Below are 16,682 nucleotides of genomic sequence, written 5' to 3' on the forward strand. Positions count from 1 at the left end.
CAGCAGGGTGTGTAGGAGAGCACAGCAACCCTCCTGACTCTGGAGGTGAGCTCACCTCAGGTGGAGATTGTTTTTTTCACTTGTCCAACTTGATTAGACCCAACAGTAGTTTACACACTGACACAAGCCATTGCTGGCAGGAGCGTGGAGACCCAGACAGAGCTCCACAAGAAACATGCAGCTGTCCAGGTCTCTGCCTGCAGGGAGTGTTTGAGCCTACAGTTACTACTGGAGGACAGTGGAAACAACACTGCATGTGGTGTAAACAGGTGGAGGATCTTAAAGAGGAGGTGGAGAGGCTGAGGATTATCAGGGAGTGCAAAGCAGAAATAGACCAGTGGAGTTGCACCCTTCCATCCAGGAGAGAAATGCACTGCATGAAAGCCTTCTCCAGACTAAGCAGGCCAAGCTCCTGCAGTCTCTCCTCATCACAGACATTCTCCAGACCCTGAATCATCTTCGTGGCCTCCTTGACCCTCTCCAGCAGTTCCTTGTCTTTCCTGACTGAGCTGTGGAGCCCAGAACTGAATACAGCAGTTCAGGTATGACCTCACCTGGGCAGGACAGAGGGGCAGGATCACCCCCCTGACCTGCTGGCCATACTCCATCTAACACCCCTGTGATGTCCCATCCAGAGAAGGGAGAACCTGGGATCACATATGTGCAGGAAGAATTTAATGTTTTTGATAATGACAAGGATGAAGGGATGGAGGGCACCCTCAGCAGGTTTGCAGGTGACACCAAGATGAGTGGGGCAGGTCTCTCCCTGAGGGATCTGGACAGGCTCAAGTGGTGGCCCATGGGAGCCTCATGAGGTTTGACAAGACCAAGTGCAGATGCTGTGCCTGGGGCAACCTTTGGAATCAATCCAGACTTGGGATGAGCAGATGGAGGAGCTCTGGGAGAAGGACTTGGGGGTGCTGGTGGATGGGGGGCTGGATCCAACCCAGCCCAGAATCCCCCTGTCCTGGGTTCATCCCATAGCATGGGCAGCAGAAAATTCTCTTGGATTGTGTTGTGTGAGGGAAAAATGTAGGTGAACTAGCAGAGCACAGTAAGGATCACTACATTTAAAATGTTCACTCAGGGTGGGAAGAAGGGCATGACAGGCTGAGAGAGTTACAGCTGGTCAGCCTGGAGAACAGCTGGTTCCAGGGAGACTTTGATGCCCCTTCCAGTACTTAAAGGGGGCTTAGAAGAAGGCTGGAGGGGTACTTTGGACAAGAGCATGTAGGGACAGCACAAGAAAAATGGCCCTAAGCTGAAGGTGGGCAGATTTAGATTAGGTGCTGGGAAGGAATTTCTGACTGTGAGGGTGGGCAGGCCCTGGCACAGGTTGCCCTGAGAAGCTGTGTCTGCCCCTGGATCCCTGGCAGTGTCCAAGGCCAGGCTGGACGGAGCTTGGAGCAGCCTGGAACAGTGGAAGGTGGCCCTGCCCATGACGGGGACGGCACTGGGTGGTCATTAAAAGTCCCTTCCACCCAGACCATTCCATGTCTCTATGACTGTGCTGCCCCTCCCTGCCATGCCCAGCACACAGAACCAGCCCCTCTGTGACAGTGGCTCTGGGCCAGGGGCACTGTGAGCACCACAAAGGCTGTGGGTGCTGTGGCGGTGGCTGCACTGGAGGCGACACCTCGGTTCTGGCTGCTGCCACCTGCACTGGCACCAATGGCTTTTCTGTGGGTTCTCATCCTGCTGGCCCTGGCCTGGCCCGTGGGAGGCACCTGGGACACCTGCAGGTCAGTGGCCCCAGGCTCTGTGAGGGGGCTGGAGGAACACTTGGGGACTTCCCTGGCATAACTCAGGGAACAGATACCCTTCGGGGCTCTCTGGCCCTGCTGTCCCTGAGCCGAACAGTGATGGCTTTGTGCTTCCAGTGGGACCTGTGGGCTCCGGCCCATGGCTTCTGACCACAGCTCTGCAGTTCTCGACTATGTCTCCGTGGCTTCTGCTGCTGGCACGTCCCATGTCATGGGTGGCACCAGTGTCCAGCCAGGGGCCTGGCCTGGCATTGTCAGCATCCAGGCCACCTGGGCGAACGGCACGTGGCACATGTGCACCGGTGTCCTCCTCAGCTCCCAGTGGGTCCTCACGGTCGCACACTGCTTCGCCAGGGGCGGGTAAGAAACAGCAGGGACAGAGGTGTCCCCAGAGCACAGACAGGTGCCCAGGTGACAGCACCACGTGCCACTTTCATCCCGCCTCTTTCCTCTCTGCTTCCCTGTCCGCCTTGGGAAGCAGAAGGCAGGGAAATGCTGGGCCACTGCCAGCCCGTGGCTCCGCTCGCTGTCACCCCTGTCTCCATCCGCTCTCTAGGGACATCTCCACGTGGGAGGTGGTGTTGGGGGCCATAGATCTGACTCAGCTGGGCCCTGAGGCTGAGGTGAGACACATCCAGAGGCTCCTGGTACACCGGCACTACGTGCCTGCCACGGCGAGGAATGACATCGCCCTGCTGGAGCTGGAGCAGCCCGTGGAGTGCAGCGACTACATCCAGCTGGGCTGCGTGCCCGACGCCTCGCTCAGGGTCTCGGAGCTGAAATCCTGCTACATCGCCGGCTGGAACTTTGCCAGAGGTGAGTTCCCATGCAGGATGTGCGCCCTGAGGGAGAGCTGGGCATGCCAGGGACACAGGCTGGGCACCCTGGGGACATGGAGTGGCCACAGACAAGAGTCCAGCTGCGGGATGGCAGCAGGGCCGGGGCTCGGAGCAGCCCGGGCTGGGGGAAGGGGTCCATGCCTGGGGGGGCGGGGGGGTGCGGCATGGTCATGGAACTGGATGAACTTTAAGGTCCTTTCCCACCCAAACAATTCCATGACTGTGAAGCTTCTGGAGAGATGGGTCTGGCCCCTTCCCCAGAGCCAACAGCAGGGACACAGCTGGACGAGTCACTTGGAGGCAAAGCCAGTCCCAGGGAAGGGGCTGAGCCAGACCAGGGGAAGCAGTTCACCCCAGGCAGGGGAGGGGATGGGCACCGACCTGCTGGGGGCTCATTCCCTTCTGTGCCCACAGCTCAGGGAACAGGCATGGTGCTGCAGGAGTCCAAGGTCCACCTCATGGACACGGAGCTCTGCAACAGCAGCCCATGGTACGCGGGGGCTGTTCATGCTGACAACCTGTGTGCTGGGTACCCGCAGGGTGGCATCGACACCTGCCAGGTAGGAGCCCCCACACACAGCCCAGCCTGTCCTGTGTGAGCCCCAAAAATACAGATGTGACCCTGGAACATCTGTCCTCCACACATCTGGGACCCACCTGCAGAGATGGGAGAGCCCCCGACCTGCTCCCAGCCCAGGGCCTGGAGGCTCTGGACCCTGAGTTGAACCTTCCCAGGCTGGGAATGCAGACCTGGCAGAGGCTGGGAGAAAGGAGCAAACCCTGGGATGGGAGAGAGGAGAAAACCCTGGGGATGGGAGAGAGGAGAAACCCTGGGGATGGGAGAGAGGAGAAAACCCTGGGATGGGAGAGAGGAGCAAGCCCTGGGATGGGAGAGAGGAGAAAACCCTGGGGATGGGAGAGAGGAGCCAACCCTGGGATGGGAGAGAGGAGCAAGCCCTGGGGATGGGAGAGAGGAGCAAACCCTGGGGATGGGAGAGAGGAGATAACCCTGGGGATGGGAGAGAGGAGATAACCCTGGGGATGGGAGAGAGGAGAAACCCTGGGGATGGGAGAGAGGAGAAACCCTGGGGATGGGAGAGAGGAGCCAGCCCTGGGGATGGGAGAGAGGAGCCAGCCCTGGGGATGGGAGAGAGGAGCAAACCCTGGGGATGGGAGAGAGGAGCCAGCCCTGGGGATGGGAGAGAGGAGCCAGCCCTGGGGATGCCAGCAGCCCACCACAGCCTCTGAGCCTTCTCTCCTGGCACAGGGGGACAGCGGGGGTCCCCTCGTCTGCAAGGACAACAGAGCCGACTACTTCTGGCTTGTGGGAATGAACAGCTGGGGAAAAGGCTGTGACAGAGCCAGGCACCCCGGGGTCTACACCTCCACTCAGCACTTCTACAACTGGATCCTGCTCCAGACGGGCCTGAGCCCAGCAGAAAGAGCCGGTCCAGCACCAGAGCCAGTTGTCACCTTGGCCCCTGAGCAGAGTCTGGAACCAGAGGAACCAGAGGAACCAGAGGAACCAGAGGAACACATCCGCTTGACCCCTGAGTATAGCCAGCGACCAGTGGTGACATCCTCGGGCACGTCACTGCCCGTGATGTTCCCACACCAGATCCTGGTGCAATTCTGGAATCTGATGCAGGAGTTCCTGCAGTTCCTGAAGGACAAAGAAGCTTGAGCAGCAACAGGATGAGCAGGACCCAGGGCTACAGTGGACCACAGCATTTCCTGCCAGGCCAAAGGTAGCCTTGGGCCAGAGGCTTCTCTGTCCTGCCCATGCTGCTCTGCTGTGGCCACACCGATGCTGACGTGACTGAAGTGTTGAAGTAAAGTTTCTGCGTTCATCATTAACCGTGTTTTCGGCCCTGCTCAGTGCACCCACAAGCTGAGAGTCCCTGCTCTGTCTGTCCATCTGCTGTGCTGTTCACATTCATTCTTCAGCCCAGAGAGGGCTCCATGGAAATCTCAGTGCCCCTTCCAGTGCCTGCAGCAGGTTATAATAATGGGGGGGAAGTGGCTTTTTTGCATGGGCAGGTTGCACAGGACAAGGAGGAATGGTTTCAATCTAGAGGAGGGGAGATTTGGATGAGGTGTTGAGAAGGAGTTTTTATTCAGGCGGTGATGAGGCCCTGGTACAGGGTGCCCAGCGAAGTTTTGGCTGCCCCTAGATCCCTGGAAGTGTCCAAGGCCAGGTTGGATGGGGCTTGGAGCAATCTGAGATAGTGGAAGGTGTCCTGGCCCATGGCAGGGGGTGGTATGAGATGATCTTTAAGCTCCTTTTCAAACCAAACCATTCTATGATTCCGTGACTGTATGTGTGTGTATCCAGCTCTCTGGAATGCAGCATCATGCACACAAAGACACGTACCACGGCCACATCCAACAAGCTGGGACAGAACCAGCCCAAGGGTGTGAGCCCACCTGTGTCAGCCATCTGGACCTGGAAGAAGAAACCCCCCGTGCTCAGCAGCCCATGGGATCTGGCTGTTGTAGGGCAGAATGGGAACAGGAGCCCAGGGATGTTGCAGCAGAAGTCATGGGTGGACCGAGGCAGTACCAGCTCAGCTGGGAGCAGGCTGGGCTGGGCCGTGGTCTTATGCCACCTGGGACCTGCCTCCTTACAGCAGCAATGCTGGGAGGATGCCATATCATAGCTTTGTAGAAAAAATCCTTTAGTGTTTGCTTTCTGCAGCAGCTACCACTACAGCATCTGGGCAGGATCCTTCCTGCAGGTGCAAGATGGCTCACTTCTCCTGGCCAGCTCTGTCCTAAAGGAGCACTAGGAATGAGCGACCATCCAGGTAGAATCATGTGGATTCTCCCATCCCTCTCCTGAGCGAAATGTGCAGCAGTGAGGGCTGAGCCAAGGAAGATCCTGCCCAGGTAGGCTCCCACAAGGAGGGAAGAGACCCAGCTGCCCAGCACCACAGCTCTAGAGCACGAGAAACATCACTGTGCTCTGTGCAGGCCCCAGAAGTCCAGAGCCAAGGGAAAACCAGGCTCAGGGTCCAGGCCTAGGCAGATGAGGGCTCCTCTTCAGTGCAGCTCTTCCCTTTATCTGACAAATCCTTGCTTGTCTTCTGTAGGTCAAAGCTCTGGAAAGGAACAGGACAAGGAACTGCTGAGAAATGACAGAGACTGCAACAACTGTATCTGCTGTGGCTCTTTTAGACTCCTCCTAGGGCAGTGACAGCTCTTGTGATGGTTCCCACTTCCCCCCCTCCCAGCCCAGATGTGAGCAGCACACAAAACCCCCAGGATCACTAGCAGAGGGCAAAGCCTCCCGTGCTGCAGTTTCCCCCCTTTGCCACAGGGGAAAAAGGGCAGAACTGCTCATCTGACAGGACTCAGGGCTGAGCAGGGACAGAGCCCTCCCTACCTCCAGCTCCTGCAGGACCTCATCCATGAAGTCTCCCGAGTGCTGTTTGTAAGCCACAGCCAGTCTGATGGCGTCGTTGAAGAGCTGGTAGGAAGGACAAGGCCCGTCACTCAAAGGATGGGGCACGTGGGCATTGGGTTTCTGAAGCAGATGGACACTGTTCCACATCCCAAGGGGAAAAAACCCCTCTGCAGCTCTCCACAGCCACCTGGAGCTACAGTGATGGACTGTTTCCTGCTCTCTGGGCCCACAGCAGCCCCCGTGTCCCTGGGCTGCCAAGGGGCCTCATGGACACCAAGTCCAGCAAACGCCCATCTCACCTTCACCACGTTGGTGCCATCGGCAGCAGACACGAAGTAAAAGGGCAAACTGAACTTCCGGGCAAAATTGAAGCTTTTTTGGGTCACCTTCATATCCGCTGAGGTAGACAAAGAAGACATGGTCAGTAAGACACGGCAGGAGGTCCAGAAAGGTGGGTGTCTTCTGTGTGACACGTCAGCCCCTGCTGACCCAGACAAGCCACAGCGCAGTGCCAACAATCAGGAATGGCTGGCTGGCATTCCCCGTGGGAGGAAACCTCCCAGCCCCCTGCAGAGCCAGGCGAACAGTTTTGTCAGCCGGTACATTGAGACACTGTGCACGCTGAAGGAGCAGCACCAAGGCCATCCCGGACTGATCCAGGGAAGCCACAGGACAGCTTTTGCCTCCTTTTGCTGCCATTTTTGACCAGGTGCTACTCAAATCACTTTTGGGTTCTTGATGAATAGAAGAGGCAATGTGATAATGGCAGAACTGGAAGAACATTTGAATAAAACTGAAATGGATCAACTTTGCACTTTTAATTGCTGGTGACACAGGACAAGTACCTGTAAGACAGCAGCTGAGGTCAGCACAGGACCCAGCCCTGGGGGACTGAGGAAATCCAACAGACAGGGGACATTCGTTCTCAGTCAAGACAGGAGCAAATCCCACCCCGGCCCTGGCAAGTTGGGAGGAGAAGGTACACTCACCATCAATCTTGTTGGCCACTACAATGCATGGAATCTCTGGGCGGAATTCCCTCAGCTCCTTGTACCAGCTGTTCAGGTTCTTGTAGGTGACCTTCCGCTGTACATCAAACACCTTCCAAGAGAGAACCACCTATCCTGGCGCCAGCCTAACACAGCTCTGACTGACCCAGGACAGCTCAGACCAGTCTGTGGAGCCAACCCACGACAGCTCTGACCAATACAAGGACAAAATCCATAATGTTCCCAGGAAGACAAGAGAAAGGGAACTGGGTGTTATTAGAAAGGGTGAAAGAGAAAGGGACACTATCCCCAAGCCCAGCCAGCAGGAAACAGCCCCTTGATGTCTTTTACACTGTCATGGTGTCCTGTGCAAGTCCCGGCCACCCACACAGGGAGCTGGCACTGGGAACAGTTTGTGCCAAGCAGGATCAGATGTGGCCTCTTCTGTTCTGACAACTAAACCACCAGTGAAAATCACTGGTGCTCCCAGGTGATGAGGAACAGTGGAAAGTGAGAGTGACAGGACAAACCAGGAGATCTGAGCAGGAGAGGAGCCAATGAAACTGGGAACAGGGGCAAACATGAGGGCATTGAGAAGACAGCAGAGCCAGGGGATAGAGGAAAGTGTTACCAGGAGAGACAGACCAGAGCTAAACAGGTCCATCTACAGGGGTTTATCTGGTGAGAGAAGAAAGAACAATCTAGGAAAGTTTTTTAAACCACTGGAAGAGACAAGGAACGCATGGCAGTGTAACCATAAAAGTAACACAAAAGCCAAGTGTCACTGAGACCATTCCGAGCCCATATCCCAGGGGTCCCAGCTGAGACCCCCTCACCATGATGCAGGCATGGGCCTGGTGGTAGTAGGAGGCGTGCATGCTCCGGAACCGTTCCTGGCCCGCCGTGTCCCAGAAGTCTGTAATGCAAAACCAGCTCAGAATGACACATCTCACTGAGCTCTGTTCTTCTCACAATTTACACCCAGGAGGCAAAGCCCAGCCCACCTGCTCAGGGACACAAGAGTTTCACCTCACCAATCTGAAACACTCCAGGGTTAAGAAATTGTGCCAAACTAGGACCTTTCCTTACTGGGCTCAGCTGTGGGCTGTGCTGGCACTAGCCATCAACAAAGGAGAAGCCACCAGTGACATGAGTTGTACAGGACAGCAGGACCAAGACAGGCAGAAGTGCAAAGAGCAGTAGCAATGTCTGGCACTCTGTCACTAGGGATGAGAATGGGAAACTACCTAAAACTCCAGGAACTGCTGGGTCCTGCTGATTTCTAACCCAGTGAGGGTCAGCTAGGGCCCTGCCGTGGGAAATGCTCCAGTTTCTCTTGCAGACATCTGACTCTGCTCTCCCAGGGGCAGGAGTCACTTTGAAGTGCTGAAGGTAAATCAGCCAGAGGCAAAGAGGTCCCAGTTCATGAAGTTCTGTGTACATCAGATATCATGGGGCAAGCCTGGACACCACCATGCTTTTTGCTGTTGGTGCAGCTCAGGTGGAGATTCCCCAACTCTCTGGTTTGCAGGCTCACATCTGAGTCTAGCTTGCTGTATAAATTGGTACAGCTTCAGTTAAGCACCTCAATGAGGTCACACCTCTTGTCAGCTGGACCCAAGTGTGGCACTGTACTCAAAGCCAAATGAGCCAGTTTCCCTAGGGATTCCTTTGCACTGATACTGTGTCTGACTGGACTCTGTTTCAGACATGCTGGACAGTGACTTTCTTAAACTTCCCAAACACAGACATGTCCCAACCAGGCCACATTTGCATTCACTGTCTGTGTCACAACAAAGACGTTGAACAGTGTCAACCCCAACGAGCCTTGACCAGTGACTCCATGTGGTCATCCAGACCATTCTTTATCCTCTGACTGTCCACCCATCAATCCAACCCCCGTCTCTCCAGTTCAGAGCCCAGGACGTCGTGGTGACAGTGCCCTACACTTTACCAAGCCCCGGGGGATGACGGCAGTCACTTTGTCCCATCCACCAATGCCGCAGCCCCTTCACAGAAGGGCACCAGATTTGTCACGATGTTGTTGTCTATCAAAACACGTAACCAAGACCCAGACCGAGGGGATCTCCACTTCCCAGCTGTTCCCTCTGTCACAGCACCGCCTGTCGCCGCGAACACCCCAAGCCCCCCGGGCTGGCTCCACTCACCCACGCGGACCTCCTGCCCGCCCACCCGGGCGCGGTGCTGGTACAGCGTCAGGGCGAACGTGGAGACCTGCTGGGGGCGGCTGCGGGGCGTTAAGGAGCCGACGGAGAAGCGCAAACCCCGCTCCGCCGCGACCACCGGGCCCGGCCGGCACCGTGTCCCGCCGTGCCCGCACCGCTCCCCCGCTCCCCCGCTCCCAAGGATACAAGCCATCGAGCAGGAACCGCTCCAGCAGCCTGCGGAGAGAGCCCGTGCTGCCGTGAGCCCGCGGAACCCTCCCGAACCCGCGGGGTGCTCCGCCCGAACCCGCGGGACCCCTGCGCCCCACGCACTTGGACTTCCCCACGGCGCTGTCGCCCAGGCAGATAATCTTCACCGTCTCCTCAGCGCCCGCTGCGGCCTCATCCCGGGCCCCATCCGGGGCTTCCTCCCGGGCCCGGGCCCGGCCCTGCTCCTCCGCCGCCGGCGCCATGGCAGCGACTGCGCGGGCCCGCTGCCGCGCGACGCGGGGCGGCCCCGCCCCGGCCCCCCCCCCCCCCCCCCCCGCCCCCCCCCCCGGCCCGGGCCCGGCCCGCCCCGGCCCCGCCCCGGCCCCGCCCCGGCCCGCCCCGGCCCCGCCCCGGGCCCGCCCCCGTCCGGCCCCGCTCCGTTTTGGCCCCGCCCCGCCCCGGCCCCCGCCCTGTCCGGGGCCCGGCCCGCCCGTCCCTGCCCCGGCCATGGCGGCCCCGCGGCGCCTGCAGCTGACACTGGCGCTGCTCAAGCCGGACGCGGTGGCCCATCCGCTCGTGAGCGAGGTGAGAGCCGGGCAGGACCGGACCGGGAAGGACCGGGCTGGGCAGGGCACCGCAGAGCGGGCCTCGCCACGTGCCGCCCCTCCCAGCGCCGCCTCTTCCCGCAGGCCGTGCACGCCGCCATCCTCCGTCACCAGTTCCTCATTGTCCGCGCCAAGGAGCTGCGGTGCGGCCCGGAGCAGAGCCGCCGCTTCTACCGGGAGCACGCCGGTACGAGCGGGGCTCAGGGCCTGCCGGAGCGGGATGCTGACTCGGGCCGGTGCCCCTGGGCCGGTGCCGACTCGCTCCGTGTCTCTCCGCAGGGCGTTTCTTCTACCAGCGGCTGGTGGAGTTCATGGCCAGGTACCGGGCGCGGGTGAGCCGTGTGTGCAGGGGCTCGCTGGAGCGTGCGGAGCCGGGCGGAGTGTGGGGATCACAGCCCGCTGTGACAGCAGTGGTACCTGATGGGTGCCACCTGCGAGGGTGGTGGAGGGCATCATTTGGAGTGGGTCACCAGGGCCAAGGCCGTGCCTCGGTGCCGGGGTAGGACCGTGCCCCTTCCCATGGCCAGGGTCTGGCGCGACAGCCCACGGCAGCTGTACTGTGCGGGTTTGTAAGGACGAGTAACCTGTTTGTAACGAGCTCTTCATAATTTCTCCTGCTGTTTCTGGGCCCTTGCCGCAGTGGCCCCATGTGGGCCTACATCCTGGCCCACGAGAATGCTGTCCCTCTCTGGAGATCCCTGATGGGACCCACTAAAGTGTTCCGAGCCCGACACAGCGACCCAGACTCCATCCGAGGTGCCTATGGCCTCACTGACACCAGGAACACGACCCATGGCTCAGGTAGGTCTGCAGTTCTTGGGTGGTTCTTGGGGAGGCCGGGATGATGGTGCATTGTGTGCCTTTGCTTTATTTCTGAGGCTCCAACTGAATGATTTGTTCCCTTCTGCAGACCCCACACACACCTCGCCAGGTGCCTTTGAAGTCCAGCATGTGTTTATGGTGGCAGACTGGCATCTCTCATTGCCTTTCCCTGTCTTTTGACAGATTCACCTGCCTCAGCCAGCAGAGAAATTGCCTTTTTCTTCCCCGAGTTTGATGAGCGGCGCTGGTACGAGCAGGATGAGCCCCGGCTCCGCCACGGGCAGCTGTTCTACAGCCCCGAGGAGCGTGTGCACCGTGTGCTCAGGGCACAGGAGGCAGACGTGACCTGAGTTACCCCTGGTAGGGTTGGGTTTGCTGACCTGGCAGCACCTGTGGGCATTCTCTTGGGGCACCAGACACAGAGCTGTGCCGTGTTTCAGTGACTGTGGGAAAGGAAAGCCTCATGCATGTTGTGCTGCCTGGGATGAGGTTGTGCCACCTGGGATCAGGTTATTGGGGTAGCAGGTGGATGCTGGGGCGCTGTAGGAAGAATTCCCCCAGCAGTGCTCATGCTGACAGTCTGGCCATGCAGCTCACTGGGCCCCTGAGCTTGTTTGGGTGTGAACAGGACAGGTGAGTTGGTCAAGGGCCAGCTGAAGGATGGGTTGGTTGTGCCAGATGGGATCGGCCTGACTTTGCTGATGGGAAGCTTTGGGTTCTCCCTGCTGGCTGTTCCCACAGTGCTTGGGGAGAAAAGAAGGAAAAAGAGCAGGAAGAAAGGTATCAGCAGGGCAAGATGAACTGTCCTGTCCATACTCACCTTCAGCTGGGCTGGGAAATGAGCATCTTTGCCAATAGCTCTTCATGTGAGACCACTTGAAGCCCTCAGTGACCATGGCCTGACAGCACCAGGACAATTTCATGCCCTTGGGAAATGGGATGGACAAGGCCACTGAATTACCCAGATATGTGATGGAATGATGCAGGAGGACTTAGTTGGGAGGTACAGAGCCAAGTGGCAGGCTGATACGTGTTTCTCTCTGTGATGCCGTGTGAGGTGTGTTCCTGGATGGGGTTTCAGTCTGTTTATGCTGTCTCCCTACAGGCTCCTTACAGTACTGCCATTTTAGTTACAGTGCCTTGTACTGAGGGAATTTCCTTTGGGCAGTCCCAAATGCTCAGGCTGGGGAAGGTGTGCTGTGCTTGGGGCAGGAAAACTGAGCTGAGATTCACCAGTGCCCTGGCACCTCACAGAGCCAAGGCAGGGACTCTCCAGGTGCTCCCAGAACTCTGTGAGCTGTTGGGTAGTGACTGACAATGCTCTGTGGTGGAAAGCACTGCCCACAGCTGCCGTGGTTAAACTCATCTGCGTTTGTGGTGCCTCCTCCTTTCTGGGATCAAATGGTCGTTGTTCTGTTCCAGGTACAGATCCAGGGATTTGCGGGACATCACTGCTGTCCCTGTCCTCAGCAGTGTTGAGTGGATCTGCTCAGGATCCTGTGTGTCTTCACACATGTCTGAGAGCTGCTGTCCCCCGTGCTGTTGATATTTTATTGATGCTTTATCAGTTGTTTCATTGATTCTTGGAGGATTTGCTTAGAGCTGTGTGTTTTTCTTGTAACTATTAAACTTTACTATTTTTCACTTTTCTTCTTTTATGCTGCACTTTTCTTTTTGGATATTCCGTGGGAATTTCATTAACTGATTATGCCTGGCTCACGCTTGCCATTTTTGAAGCTTTGGTGTTTTCTCCTATTCACTTGCAATGGTTATATATGTCCCTTTGAACATTGCCAGTGCAGAGAACTCTGACAGTAGGATTGTCACAGAGTGACATCACCTCACAGCCACTGTGATTCAGGTTCCTGCAGAGTGTCACCTTGACATGGTCCCGAGGCTGTACCTGAGCACAGGTGCTCAGACTGGGCAGCCCACTGCCCCAGAGGATTTATTGTGCGAATCTAAAGCTGTCCAGCAAACTTTATCAGAGACCTGAGATTGAAACACTTGGTGTTTGATGCAGAAGACAGTGTCAGAACTGATTTTTGGTCTCCAGGGAAGTCTTACGGAATGTCACAGGTAACTCTGAGGGCTCTTATCAAAGTGGGTTTGTTTTGGGTTTTTTATTCTACTTCTCTTCCTTGTAAATACCCAGTAAGTGATTTTTTGCTTTTCCAACGGTGCTTGCCCCCATCCCTGGCAGTTTCCTTGGCTGAGCTGGATGGGCCTGGAGCAGCCTGGTGTAGTGGGTGACATCTCTGTTCATGGCAGGGGCATGGAGCTGGATGAGCTTTATGGTCCCTCCCAGCCCAAGCCATTCCTTACTGATGTGTGGGTGTTATAGCAATAAATCAGTCTCCCAGTTTGTCTCAAACCAAGACAATGTGGCACCTCAGTAAGGTGTGAAGGGCAGTTTGAGATCCCTGTTTTTTCCTAGAAGCTGCAGGTCGTGCCCCACCTGTGGGGTCTGTGCACAGGGCTGGTCACAGCTGGGTGTGCAGCAGGTTCCACCCCAGGTGCTGCTGCAAAAGCACTGCCTGGGGCCACAAGGTCCAGCCCAGGCACCTGCAGAGACAGCTCAGGTGTGGAGCTGGGCCAGGGTGTCTCACAGGGACATGTGAACTTTGGGCCTAAAGTTGATCTGCTCTTGGAAGAATTGATCAGGTTTGTGTCAGCACTGCAGGGAACAACCTGGCTTGGTCTGGGAAGAAGGGAAGGAAAGGCTTCGGAGGGAAATCAGTGCTGATCCCAGGCCTGGCCTCAGTCCCTGCCACCACAGGCAGAACCCTCTTAGCTTGAGGAATTTAATTTGATTTATTGCTGTAACACAAACGTTTAGTTACTGATTCAGATACTGCAGGAAACCCAAGAAAACTATTAAAGAAACACCTGGGGAAACAGCTTTCCTCTACCTTCCCAGGGTCAGTCCAGCATCTTTTCTCCCCTCTTTCCATGCAGCTTCTGTCCAGTCCCTCCCAGTCGCTGGGGGAGGTGACATAGCACAGGGGGCTGGAGCTGCTTTTTGTTTCTTCCTCTTTCCTTCTTGTTTACTCACTCAGGGCACACCCATAGGCTTCAGTTCCTCAGGTGTGTACCTGCTCTACCATGGTCCCTCCCTGGGCTGGTCCCTTCAGGGAGAAATGGGCCAATGGGAATTTCATTGAGTTTGCAGAGGAAAACGCCGTGTCCTGCATCTGGGCAGGGATGTTTCCATTTGCCAAGGCTCACGTGAGAGACCAGAGAAGCAGCTGTCTGTCCCGACAGGCCGTGAGCCACCCCTGAGTCAGCAGTGCACCTCCATGGTCTGAGAGCATCCTCAGGTGTGGGAGCCAGAGCAGATGCCCACAGGTGAGGGAGACCCCATCCCCTCCCTGGGGCACAGGTAAGGCCACATCGGAGCACTGGCACCAGTTCCAGGCTCCCCAGTGCAAGATAGCCTGATCAGAGCTGGAGTCCAGCATGGACCAAGTAGGAAATCTGAGAACCTGACAGGTAGGGAGAGGCTGAGGGCTGGGACTGTGCAGACTTGGGAGCTCAGTGGGTTTTATCGATGGGCAGAAATCCCAGGTGAGAGCAGTGAAGGGAGCCTTAGGTGTCCCAGGAATGAGCACAAGGCAATGGAAACAACCTGAAATACTATAAATTTCACTGAGACATAAAAAACCCTCTTTTATTATTTTTATACTACAAGGGTGATAAAATAAGGTCAGGAGCCCTTTTGCCAAGGCAGGGCTTTGGGCTCAACATGCTCCAGAGCTTCTTTCTGTGCTCCTGGGCCACAGGTGTGGACCCTGGGGTGTTGCTGCATAGGGGCATCCCCTGCCACTGGGCACATGCCACACTGCCCACGTGGGCACCTGGGCATCAGGTGAGGCCTGTCCTTCCTCCAGCATGGCCACAATTTGTACCAGCCCCACATGGGGGACTCTGTTGGTGTCCAGTATTTCCCTCTCTGCAGCTGATCTGCCCTTTTCCCAACAGCCTCTGTCCTGCTTTTCCCAGGTATGGGGATGAGGAAAAATGGATACAATGGAAATAAAGTCAAATTTACATCTTCAGTGCTGACTGCACTTGTCTCTGCTAAAGCTGCATCTCACTGTACAGAGCTAGAGACAAGGGTTGTTGTAGGTGGCCAAAGATTTTTTTTGATTTGATCTTGTATCAGGCTGTGGGTTTTCACACGGAAAAGACAAGGAGCCTGGGAAAACAGCCACAGAATCAAATCCCAGGCAAACAGAAGTAATGGTGTTCAGGGACGGATGTGCCACAGAAATCCAATCCATCTCCACACTGAAAGTGCTGAGGAATAAGCAGTCATTTCTGATTTGGGGCTCACGATCCTGTAGTCCACAGTTTTCCCACAGGGCTGCTGTACAAAGCCGGAGGAACAAGGAGTGAGAGAAATACCAAACTGCAGAAAAAAATCCCCATAGATTGGGACTGTTTTCTCCCTAGCACAGACAATAAACACTCTCCCACCTCATGCCCCAGACAGGCCAAGCATGGGCTGGATCTGGACACTGACTAAATGTAACTTTGAGCTTTCAGACCAGGAAAACCCCATGACAGACCATACTCCTGTCTACATAGACAAACCATCCACACTGTGTCCAGACAGCTGCACCTGTGTGATACACTGTGCAAAGCCCTGGCAAACTCCAGGAAGAACCAGTTTTCATCTCTCCATCAAATCCTGATCCCAATTATCAACATATCCAGGGCTTGATTGGCCCCTCCATTCACACACGACATTGAGTATTTTTGTTAGCCAGATTGCCTCATTAATGCTCCCCTGCCTTCCAGATAAAATGTTACAGATAAATACAACATGGTTTCTGGATCTCCCACAGAACCCAGGGAAAGTTAAAATCCATCAGTGCAAAGCTGCTGCTGCTGGAGCTGAACATTTAAATTTAATGTGGGGCTGTGTTGATCCTTTCCAGAGGACATATATATGTTCTATGAAAGCTCTTTAGAAATCCGCCCTTCCCAGAGTGCGAGGAGAGTTCTGGAAGCAGTGGGAGGGATGAGTTATGCTAACAGCAGTGTTGGAGTGTCTGTGCAATCCTGGAGCAGTTCTGCATGAAGCAGCAGCTGTGGTTCAGTATTTTCCAGTCTGATCCCTGGGTACTGGCTCCCTGCACAGGGAGAACAGGCAGGAGAAGTTTAAGCATTGGACAGAAGGAGAACAACAGAAAAACTACAGATGTGAGATTGTGGCAGCATCATCTATCACAAAACTAAGCTGAAGCAGCATTCAGAAAATTGTCTTTGTTATTTTGCAACACAAAGTTTGGAGGTCAAATAAAGCAACCAAAAATCTGTGGCGGAGAAGAATAAGCCTGAGGCAAGGCCCAGGTCTCTGGTTTCAGCTTGGTCTGTACTTACAGATCAGGGATGGGAAAGGGGCAGCAAGGAGAGAAAAATGAGATAAATTGTGTTAAATTGGTTAGTAATAAATTGTAAATTGGTTAGTAAAAAGTTAGTAACTTTGGAAGTTATGAATCAGAGGTGTCTCAGCAAAGGACCAAGAGGCACCAGAATGACACAAGTTACGTATGAGGTTTGCAATGGTGCAATAGCTGCTCCTGCCTACTGTGGGATATAGCTAGCGTGGCTTGGGCACAGCAAGAATTTGGGCAGGACGTACAACCAGGATTGCAAATAGTCCTAGAATCTCAACAGTGTATTTTTTGTTGCAAAAATAGATGTTTTCAAAATGTTTCCTGTCACCCAAATATTTCCCAGAGCCTGTCAAAGCACTGGCCAATTACTTCCTGTTTTCTCTTTTTATTTTACTTCAACGGTTTCACGTGTGCATCCTGTCCATAGATATTTCAAAGGTGGTATGTCTGTGCAGGCTTGGGCCTTCTCACTCCAAGT

General features: G+C 55.6%; 3 protein-coding genes across 6 annotated transcripts; 2 read left to right on the top strand and 1 right to left on the bottom strand.

Moving 5' to 3' along the window:
- The first annotated feature begins 1,671 nt into the window (after positions 1 to 1,671).
- LOC102109747 (acrosin-like) lies at positions 1,672 to 4,327 on the top strand. Of its 3 annotated transcripts, XM_005533421.3 has the most exons (5): positions 1,672 to 1,742; positions 1,881 to 2,123; positions 2,320 to 2,579; positions 3,017 to 3,162; positions 3,870 to 4,327. In XM_005533421.3, exons 1-5 carry the CDS (start codon positions 1,672 to 1,674, stop codon positions 4,284 to 4,286), a joined length of 1,137 nt encoding a protein of 378 aa, XP_005533478.2. In that variant the 3' UTR covers positions 4,287 to 4,327. The 3 variants fall into 3 exon arrangements, with proteins under 3 accessions (XP_005533478.2, XP_087911528.1, XP_087911527.1); XM_088055402.1 differs by lacking the exon at positions 1,672 to 1,742 and having other exon boundaries at positions 1,764 to 2,123; XM_088055401.1 differs by lacking the exon at positions 1,672 to 1,742 and having other exon boundaries at positions 1,789 to 2,579.
- Positions 4,328 to 5,480: 1,153 nt separating this feature from the next.
- On the bottom strand, positions 5,481 to 9,635 carry LOC102107866 (RAB, member of RAS oncogene family like 2A). Of its 2 annotated transcripts, none has more exons than XM_005533410.2 (8): positions 9,496 to 9,635; positions 9,370 to 9,399; positions 9,166 to 9,245; positions 7,834 to 7,913; positions 6,998 to 7,109; positions 6,308 to 6,405; positions 5,988 to 6,071; positions 5,481 to 5,703 (listed from the first exon to the last, which is right to left on the bottom strand). In XM_005533410.2, the coding sequence occupies exons 1-8, from the start codon at positions 9,633 to 9,635 to the stop codon at positions 5,623 to 5,625; spliced, it is 705 nt and encodes a 234-aa protein (XP_005533467.2). In that variant the 3' UTR covers positions 5,481 to 5,622. The 2 variants fall into 2 exon arrangements, with proteins under 2 accessions (XP_005533467.2, XP_087911529.1); XM_088055403.1 differs by having other exon boundaries at positions 7,789 to 7,913.
- Positions 9,636 to 9,859: 224 nt separating this feature from the next.
- Positions 9,860 to 12,448, top strand: NME6 (NME/NM23 nucleoside diphosphate kinase 6). Its single transcript, XM_014261919.2, has 6 exons — positions 9,860 to 9,957; positions 10,044 to 10,164; positions 10,257 to 10,296; positions 10,618 to 10,778; positions 10,983 to 11,159; positions 12,222 to 12,448. Exons 1-5 carry the CDS (start codon positions 9,880 to 9,882, stop codon positions 11,147 to 11,149), a joined length of 567 nt encoding a protein of 188 aa, XP_014117394.1. The 5' UTR covers positions 9,860 to 9,879; the 3' UTR covers positions 11,150 to 11,159; positions 12,222 to 12,448.
- Positions 12,449 to 16,682: the final 4,234 nt, after the last annotated feature.

The sequence above is a fragment of the Pseudopodoces humilis genome, chromosome 5, assembly GCF_049639895.1.
Source record: "Pseudopodoces humilis isolate 2021_Gansu_Grassland_sample_001 chromosome 5, ASM4963989v1, whole genome shotgun sequence".
NCBI lineage: Eukaryota > Metazoa > Chordata > Aves > Passeriformes > Paridae > Pseudopodoces > Pseudopodoces humilis.